Consider the following 9,748-nt stretch of genomic DNA (forward strand, 5'->3'; position numbering starts at 1 on the left):
ACCTGGAAATATTTGTATTTGATTTTTAAACTAATAAATCTGTTTTTCAGGATTGTCTCAAAAATATCCGTTAATTTTTACCATTCTCATTATTCCAAGAGCCGAGCACTCTGACATGCTATGTCGGAGCGGAGCGATGCAAAGGCAGTGATGAGTACAAGGATTGCAGTTTTACGAGTGGAGAGCACGAGGCGCGAAGTAGCCTCCCGCTAACCCGTTTCCAGACCAAGAAGATAGATCCACATATCCAGGATGAACGACCGAAACTCCACAAAAACCGTCCCGGATGTCTGAGCACAAATCACGTACAACCTGATCGAAAGCACGGCTGAATTCTGAACACGAATCTTCACAGCAGAGGGTGCGGACAGTGGTCTCTGGAAGCGCCGCACACTGAGCGGGATCTGCGCGATGTCGCTCACCATCTAGGACCTCCGATCCGCAGTTGATGCAGCGGATGGAGCAGGTCCAGCATTACATGCAGCTTGAGTCACGGTGGAACCATGGAAGATAATCAGAGCTTGACGTGCTGGAAGCTGCACGAAGGCAAGGTGATTTTGCCGAGAGGAACCTCCAGGGTTTTGAAATTGTGACCCTCGCTGGAGTCCAGTGGACAGTGCATGCTGCTGACTGGTTGGGTTAAACAACCAATGAACCTCGCCGGCATGACGAGGGCATCCCGGGTGTGTGAAGCATTCAGTCGCGGAGCCAGGGGGATCAATCTCTGCACGAAGAGTGTGGAACTGTTTACTGATTCCGGCTCTGATGATGAACCTTAGGGCATACACTGTCGCTGAGGGACCAGTAAGCACATGATCGACCCTCCGAACACTGTGCAACCGCAATCGCTCGGTGAGTGGTTTTCCCGAATGCATCTGATTCAACTTGATCGGAACCCAGTGACCGCGCCGTTTTTAAATCTGAGGGTAAAGTGATTGGAGAATATTCTACCGAATATGTGAACAACCTTCGACAGATGGCTTCCGCACCTGGACAGCGAACAAGTTGTTTATCTGGCCTTAGTGGAGTTAGAATCGCACCGTAAACTCTTACAAAACCCTATTTTTTCTTCTCCTTTTTCTCCTGCGTTCTAAGTAGGAAGCACTTCAAAGAATTATTCGAGAGTTTGGGTTGTTTACAATGTCCATAAATATATATTCTTCGAGATATCAAAACGGTTGTATATTTGATAATGCATATGTTGTGTATGAAGTAATCAACACGTGTGTGCAACAACTCATTCACAATATTGATGTAAGTTTGTGATGCATAAGTTTGGAAAGAAGTTCACAATAACTCATTTTCTTCTCCACCAGACAAAAAAAATAAAAAATAAAAAAATGGGAGTGACACACACCATTATTTAATTTGTAAATTTTTGCTGTGATTTTTTAATAAAGAATTGTTTCTATTGTTGTTATCTTCCATTCAAGCCGAAACACTTCACAAAGTCAATTTGTACTTATAATTGGAATTTCAAGGTTGTTGAAAGCCAAAGATTAGGTTTTGTGGGCATGCATGATACAGCACACACTCTCTCTGAAAACAACTCAAAGACTTTATCTTTTTTTTTTTAAAAAAGTAAATGTTAATTAAAAATGATTGTTCCTAAGGCTGAACAAAAACCTAAAGCATTCTCAAAAGAATAAAAGTATGTAGAGGTATTAAAAATGCACCCAACTAAAAAAAAATAACCACAGGCTCCAAAAGCTCCACAAAGACACTATTTTATTATTTGGTCTCTTCAAAGGGCCATGTTGTGGATATGTGCAGGGGGGACAACTAGATTTTTATCTCAGATTCTTGAACTCATATGACGTCATCAAAATTTGAAGCTGCCCAGTCCACCCACCACATGTAGTGAATTCATGTATGTAGCTAACTATGTCATTTTAATCATTTAAATTACCCTTGCTAATGGAATTTTCATGGGCAAGGACATTGTTAGAGTGGCAACTTGAATGGGGCAAACCAAAGATGGCTGCAGGAATATCTGGTGCACATGCAAACCCACTATTTTTTGTATAGAAAAAAGTGGGTTCAAAGTATGGCATTGGATATCTTGTATGTTTGTACATTGTATATAACCACAATCTACCATCTCTCTAGTATGGACACACCATTCCATTTTATGTAGTAGAATGTTGGCAAGACGGAACTTTTGGCTTCAAAATAGTAGGAATCAGATTTACAAGTGATATTTGTCAACATTAGGAGCTTAACTTCAGAATGATACATAGTTCTTAACTTAAGTTCCTTTCTGCACTGGGTGTGATCAATTCTACACATCATATACAATAGAATCACAAAGGTATGTTCATGTTTTGGTGGAAAGGTAAGTGTTGCAAAAAAATACTGAGAATCATACATTCCTGATATTTCAATAGTGAACAACAACAACAACTGTTTTCAATATGACAAGTAACCACTCAGAACAAGTGTTTTATATTGTTGTTATTCTAGTTTAACTTTTCACTTGATTTTTTAATATACAAAATTTATAAAAAGCAATTTAATCACGTTTGTAGGACCAGGCTCGTCGTTTGAAATCAGTTTAGGTCATTTGTTCAGCATGAAGGGAAGCTCATCAGAAGGATGAAAGAGGAAGGATGAAAGCGGAAGGATGGAAACTGAGTCTAGAAACGAGGCGAGGATGTAAATGACTACGCGGTGAACCCAGAGTCCAATCGACAGAATTTGAATCTGCAATACGCTACTAACCGTGGTCAGTGTGGTGGACCGGGCCGGGTAAGGGCCAGCACGCCCCTCAAGGCTTGGCCCAGCCCCAGCCCGGCCCAGCCCAGCGACAAGCTCGCCCAGAGCGCATGCAGGCATGCCAACACATGCACATGCTTCAATAGTTTCATCCATCCACATACCCATGTATTCATTTATGTTGCAGGGGGAGTAGTCTACGGTGGTCAGGGTCCTTTATCGTAACAGGGGGGGCCATGTTGTTGGCGGCCACCAAGTGAAAACAGATCAATGAAAAGTTCCTCTACAACACGAGAATTTGACCATCTTTGCTGTGGTTTTTCTTTTCCCCTGTTATCGTCGTTGTTCTCAGCCAAGCTTGCGGATAAATATCCGCTGCGCAACATTTATAGGACCTCCGACGTTTTAGTTTCGACTCTCTCATTCTCTGCCCTCCCCCTCCCCTCCTCTCTCTCTCTCTCTCTCCCTTCCTCCTTTGAGCGTCGCACTTGGGACGTCAAGTGTTGAGGTTGGAGTGTTGAAAGGGTTTCGGTTTCGGTTTCAGGAGCTTTTTTGGCGGACGGGACAGCACTCGGTTTGAGAGTGATCAAGTGTGTGCAGTCTGCGGAGCGAGTACAACTAGTGTTTCGAAGAAAATTAGTACAATTGATGCGATTTGCCTTGAGTTGGGAGCATAAGATTGTGTTGTGTGGGAAATATCTGCCGAGAAAAGCGGACAAGTTGGTGACATGAAGGTTGAGACAGTGAGAGATATTTGAATTGGAATGTGGAAGAATCTTTGTAGATAGGAGGATCTTCGTCTTACGGAGGTAGTCTGCGTGGTGAAGGAGAGGATTTGTGAGACTCGGTTGTGAGTGTTGTTGATTTAGAGTCGTGAATGCTTTAGTAGCTTTTTGATAAAGGGTTAAATGGCGTTTACGATTTGTCGGCCTTGTTCCTTCAAGAGTACCTTCATAGGCCGCGATGTCCTTGCGGACACTTCGCATTCTGAAGCTTCCTCTAGTGGCAGGGCGGAAATGGTGCGTATGCGACTACAGAACCGAGTCACTGTTTTTCGAAACCTTAGAGGACAGCATTCCGATGGACATGCTGCTCAGTCAACGGTAGGGCATCCCTCTTCTAACTCCGCTTCTCCATTCTCGGAGGAATGGTGGAGGAAGCACTCAAGTACTCCTGGAGACTCTATGTCCGAGCCCAAAGTTGGCCATCTTTCTCAAATGAGTACTATGTTTCCAAAGCACAAATCTCTTCTTGATTGGGAGAATGCGGGGGAGGAGTGGAGTGAATATTTGATGCACGAGACGGCAACAAGCAGAGGTGTTCGTGGCGGCGTCCCTGTGTTCGTGATGCTCCCTTTGGACACCGTAAGCATGAATAACACTCTGAACAGACGTCGCGCCTTGGACGCATCTTTGCTGGCTCTGAAATCGGCTGGTGTGGAGGGGGTTATGATGGATGTTTGGTGGGGAATCGTCGAGAAAGATGGCCCTCAGCAGTACAATTGGTCTGCGTATCAAGAGTTAATTGATATGGTGCGGAAGCATGGTTTGAAGGTTCAGGCTGTGATGTCCTTTCACCAGTGTGGTGGCAACGTTGGCGACAGTTGCAAGTAAGTGTCTAAACAACGTATCGGTTACGCTTACAACTGTGTCTTTGTCGTATTGTCAATAACGATGTTTCTTCATGTCTACGATCTAAGATCAAGTCTCTATTAGTGCTTCCGTCGCTGTGGTGAGTACGGAGTCCTGTTCAGATGATTCCCGTCGAAATATTTCTAGCTTTGAGCGCGTGTTTTATATCATGTATACCGGATTTTGCGTGTACACTTTGTTTTCCTGTTTTTTTCTCAATTATTTATTTACTTATTTATACATATAATTCAGTCATTCTTTCTTACGAGTATGAATCGTTTTCTGTCGAACTCAGTATTCCTCTGCCTCCATGGGTGTTGGAAGAGGTACGAAAGAATCCAGACTTGGCCTACACCGATAAGGCTGGAAGGCGCAACTCAGAATACATCTCTCTTGGCGCTGACAACGTGCCCGCTTTGAAGGGAAGGACACCGGTTCAATGCTATGCGGATTTCATGAGGAGCTTCAGAGACAACTTCGACGATTTTTTGGGAGATTTTATTGTCGTATGTTCCTGATCCTTACCATGGCAGTGCTTGTGACAGCCTCATTGATGGGAGAGGGTGATCGTTTTTAAAACAAGTAATCACTCTTGTGTTTAATAGCTTAAGTATTCGTCGTCACTAATCTGTTGATTTACTTGTCGCAGGAAATCCAATGCGGAATGGGACCCGCTGGTGAACTTCGTTACCCTTCATACCCTGAGAGTGAGGGTAGGTGGCGTTTTCCAGGCATTGGTGAGTTTCAGTCTTACGACAAATACATGATTGCGAGCTTGAAAGCCAATGCTCAGAAGGTTGGAAAGCCTGCATGGGGTTTTAGCGGTCCTCACGATGCTGGCAGTTACAACCAGTGGCCCGAGGAAGCAGGATTCTTCAAGAAAGATGGCACGTGGTCTTCAGAATATGGGCAGTTTTTCTTGGAATGGTATTCAGAGATGCTTCTGGCCCATGGTGAACGCATTTTGTCACAAGCTACTGGCATTTTCAGGGGCACTGGAGCTATCATTTCAGGCAAAGTTGCTGGTATCCATTGGCACTACGGCACCAGAAGTCATGCTGCTGAGTTGACGGCGGGATACTACAACACTCGGACCAGGGATGGATATTCGCCCATTGCCCAGATGTTCGCCAAGTATGGGGTTACCCTGAATTTCACATGCATCGAGATGCGAGACTTCGAACAACCATCACATGCACTGTGCAGCCCAGAAGGTCTGGTGAGACAGGTGGCATTGGCAACACGAAAGGCAGGAATTTCAATGGCTGGTGAGAACGCTCTTCCCAGGTTCGACAATTCAGCGCATGAACAGATAGTTCGCAAGTCGAGATTGCAAATGAACGAGAAAGGCGATTGTCAGGAGGAGTATGAGCCGATGTCTGCTTTCACCTTCTTAAGAATGTGTGAGAGCTTGTTCCACAGTGAAAACTGGAGACTGTTCGTTCCGTTTGTGCGCCACATGGAGGAAGGACGAACGTTTCAGCCCTGGGAGGAAGAATCACACAGAACGCAGAATCATATGCATGTGACTCAGCCCTTGGGCCAAGAAGCAGCCTCGTTGATGTACCACTGATCCGTAAGCGTGTCATGGATTTTAGAGGTTGGTGATTGCCTCCCATTTTGCTTGTTACATACCCATATACATATTTGTAGCCAGTACGATATACCATACAAACATATACAGACAAATACATGTATTCTCGAACTAGAGGAAATCGCCTTCCATTACAGGCATGAGAACTTTTTGTTCTACTCAACAATGAGAGTAGATCAACAGCGTAAAATTATTTCATAGTCTGACTCTCTGTTTCAGTAGATTTGGAAATACTGAACAAGGGCAACAGTCTGGAGTACGGTTGTATTATTATCTAGGACACTAGTTACTACTCCAGTCAGATTGCAACCTTAAATCACCACTGCGTATCACTGGATTTTGTGGTAGAAAAGAAGTGGGCAGCTGCTTCTGCAGTCGTTTTGTGCTAGTATCGAAGTAGGGTGTAGCACGAAAAATGAAATGAAAACAATTATTCTTCTTCATCTAAATTGTGTAATTTTAAAAATTCAATTCTTGTATATATAAATATATTGGAATATGTGCAGAGCATCAGCACATCTGAAGACCACGAATGTACGTACTCCACTTCCCAGAAACACTGGCCTTGTGGTAAAAGTGTTGTGAATAGTGTAAGAAATTCTATCATGAGCATATGAAAGGAAACAATTGCCAAAAAGCAATCTCATTCCTATCTGGTTACAGAGTATTTTCTACTGTTTCACAGATACTCCCTGAAGCGCATTGATGTGGTTTCTTGGTCTAGTGCGAGCAACACACACAAGATGGACAATACGTCTACATCTGATTGTTGGCCAGTTAGCAGACAGATACTACATCATAGCTGTTATCTAGATTAGGCAAGTTGACTTGTCCAGCAAAACCGGATAATAGTTCCAGCTAAGGCGGGTTTAAAAAGGGATAGTGCCGTTCATCTTTGAGGGGTGAGTTTTGATAACTGTGTCGTCACAGCACATCAGAACCCAGTTTAAAATAGGAACCTATTGTTGCAAAAGTATGTAAAGGCTACACCAATGTGTTGGTAGGACAATGTTTTGGAGCTTTAGAGCTTTCACACCACACCACTTGAATACAATGTTTCTATCTCCCGCTTTCTAAAATACAAACTGTTTGGTTTTTGGGTGAATTCTTAATAAGTGCTACAGCTCTTGATCCACTACACGCAAGTGGTAAAGGAATAAACACAAAGTTGAAATTTACTATGGTGGTAGCATTAGTTTGACTTTTTATACCTAAAAAGTAATGTAGCCATTTCTTTGGATTTGATTGTGAATGGTTCTGTTTTGTGATTGGCATTGAGATGACAGGTTTATATATGACTGTATCATCATAAAACTCTTTTTGAAAAAGTTCCAAAAAGAATTCTAGTCCTTATAAAAAAGGGAGCATGGGCTAGTAGTTTAGTAGAGGCTGAAGAAAATTTCGATGAGTCATCCAAAGCAATGAAGAAGCACTTTGCAAAACAAAACCCTTAGATGATTGGAGAGCTTCCATTGCCAACAATGATGAAGCCTCTTCCTCAAGAAAAAACAAGCAGGAAATCTAACTTGTCCAGGCATCCTTTGGTAGCAATAAAGACAAAGCAAAAATAAAGGTAGAAGAAGAGGGAGCTCATTTGCGTTCCTACTGTAGGAACGCTACAGGTTGCATATTGATTACAACAGTGCTGAGTCAAAAGAGCAGCTTGCCATGCTCCTTTACGAATTGGGTGCTGAGATGCTCTTTTGGTGAAAAAAGTAGAATGTGATTTTTTTGTATTTTTGTACTTTAATATTTTTTTAATTCTTAATTTTAAGGAATATCATGTGAATTTCGCAGATTTAGTCGGCATTGATTAAAAGTTGGCGATGTTGAAATCTGTTATTTTTACTACTGGCAGTCAATTTTGATATTAGATAATAAGAATCATCAATCCCTTGTTCCTTTGTTTGTTTTCATTAATATATATTTCTAGTAAAGGAAGAGTTTTTACTTATTTATTTACTTATTTTTAAGCAAATTATATTACTTGTGTTGAATGTAGTGATGTGGATGTCCTGGCTTTCAGATTTATCATCAACTATGTACTTTTTGAAAATGGGAAGCACAAATATTATCAACATTGTTGTTGTTAATGTATGTACAAATCATTTAGATATGTTTAGAATGATCATAATCTAAACTAATATGTAATGATAGAGTCACATGATGTGGCAATGGGTGCCAAATCATGTCAGGTATATGTAGTTTAGTTTTGTTTAATGGGTTTTTATCCATTGAGATTATTTTGTTGGTTGACTTTGTTAATATCAAATAGGATCTAAATACTTAGGTCGAAAAAAAAAATCTTGATTTGACATTCTTGTCAAGTCAAGTCTTGTGAGTAATTTTGAAAGAGAAGAAACTTGTTGTAAGGGTTGCTTGGCTATGATGATTTAGCCATTTTAGTAAAATTTTAGAATTTTCTGTATTCTTTACACATGCACTCTTGGATTTCTTCTTTTTGGTGTGAGAGGTAGCTTGACTTACTTGTGTGTATATTCATAATCTTTCACTTCACAAGGATTTTTCCTTCCCTTCAATTTGTGGTGTAGTCGATTGAAAAAAACAAAAAATAAAATATCTCTCCTCAACTGTTTTTTGGGTTTGTGTTGTACTATCGCACTGTTGATACTGTACTCCTGCGGTATTGAATTGCTGTTGTATTGGATGCCAATATGGGATACGGCGGGGTCCCAATACATGAAACAGCCGCCCGTGCGAGATACGGCGGGGTCCCAATACATGAAACAGCCGCCCGTGCGAGATACGGCGGGGTTGGGTACTAAAGTGCTTGAACTGAGCGGCACGAGAGCGAAGAACAGTTGCACAAGAGGATTGCAAAGATTGGTTGCAAAGAGCAGTGCGCGGTTGCGGCGTTAGACTGGGCAAGTTGAGACATTGGGCCGTGTAGACGCACAGATACAATTGTTGGGTTCTGCGGTGGTAGGATGCGGCACGAAGGCATCAGGTCGCGGAGCTGAGGTTGTTGTTTGCGTGTGAATTTGCGTTTGTGTTAAATTTGTGTGTGCAAGGTTGCGTACTACGATTGCAATGCCATGCCCTGCACAATTATGCGAAGAAACACAATTTGGATCCATGGTAGTGAGCGGTGGGCGCGGCGTCTATCTCTGTGGTTCTTTGCGTCAGAATGGTCAAGGGACCTTTTAAGTGATTATAGGCCACAACAGTCTAGGGATTGGCACAGTGAAAGACAAACACGGTTATAAGACCGCACGATCATAAGACCTGCACGAACAAAGACCTATTGCACAGTCATAGGCCTTAACAAAAAAAAAAAAGAAAAAAAGGAAAAAAAAAAGTGAATACATATGCCCAAAACTCCTCAGTATCACACTCCAAGAGCATATGGAGTTCAAATTTGACCATTTTTGAATCAAATTTATGTAGAAGAAGCTTGAAGAATCCATTTGCATACTTGGTTTTTAGAGGAGATCATTTGGAACATTGAAGTGACATTTATTAAATGCTTATTACTTTTAAAGTGATTTTTTGATTTTTTTTCACTTCTATACATTTCATTTTGTTGCAATTGTCGTTTATTGTGACATGTTTTGCAATTTGTGACCATCAACCAGAAACAAATGTCGGTTGCTTAGATTCACTTTTGATTTTTACTTCTATGTTGTTGGAAATGGTGATCAAGTATGGATTACTAGATTTAATATTTGGTACCTTCTCTTAGTTGGAGATATTAATATTGGAGGTTTATTGTGGTAATCCTATTTTGTATTTGAACTAGTTAATATTGATGAGAATATTAAAGGGATGAGGTCGAATTGATGGCTAG

The 9,748-nt window shown here is 41.6% G+C and overlaps 1 protein-coding gene across 1 annotated transcript; it reads left to right on the forward strand.

Annotated features, from left to right (window-relative positions):
* Positions 1–3,016: 3,016 nt before the first annotated feature.
* Positions 3,017–6,383, forward strand: LOC112282491 (beta-amylase 3, chloroplastic). The gene is made up of 3 exons (XM_024520120.3): positions 3,017–4,324; positions 4,642–4,852; positions 4,996–6,383. Exons 1-3 carry the CDS (start codon positions 3,624–3,626, stop codon positions 5,917–5,919), a joined length of 1,836 nt encoding a protein of 611 aa, XP_024375888.1. The 5' UTR covers positions 3,017–3,623; the 3' UTR covers positions 5,920–6,383.
* The last annotated feature ends 3,365 nt before the right edge of the window (positions 6,384–9,748 follow it).

The sequence above is a fragment of the Physcomitrium patens genome, chromosome 5 (assembly GCF_059467195.1).
Source record: "Physcomitrium patens ecotype Gransden chromosome 5, ASM5946719v1, whole genome shotgun sequence".
In the NCBI taxonomy this organism is placed as follows: Eukaryota; Viridiplantae; Streptophyta; class Bryopsida; order Funariales; family Funariaceae; genus Physcomitrium; species Physcomitrium patens.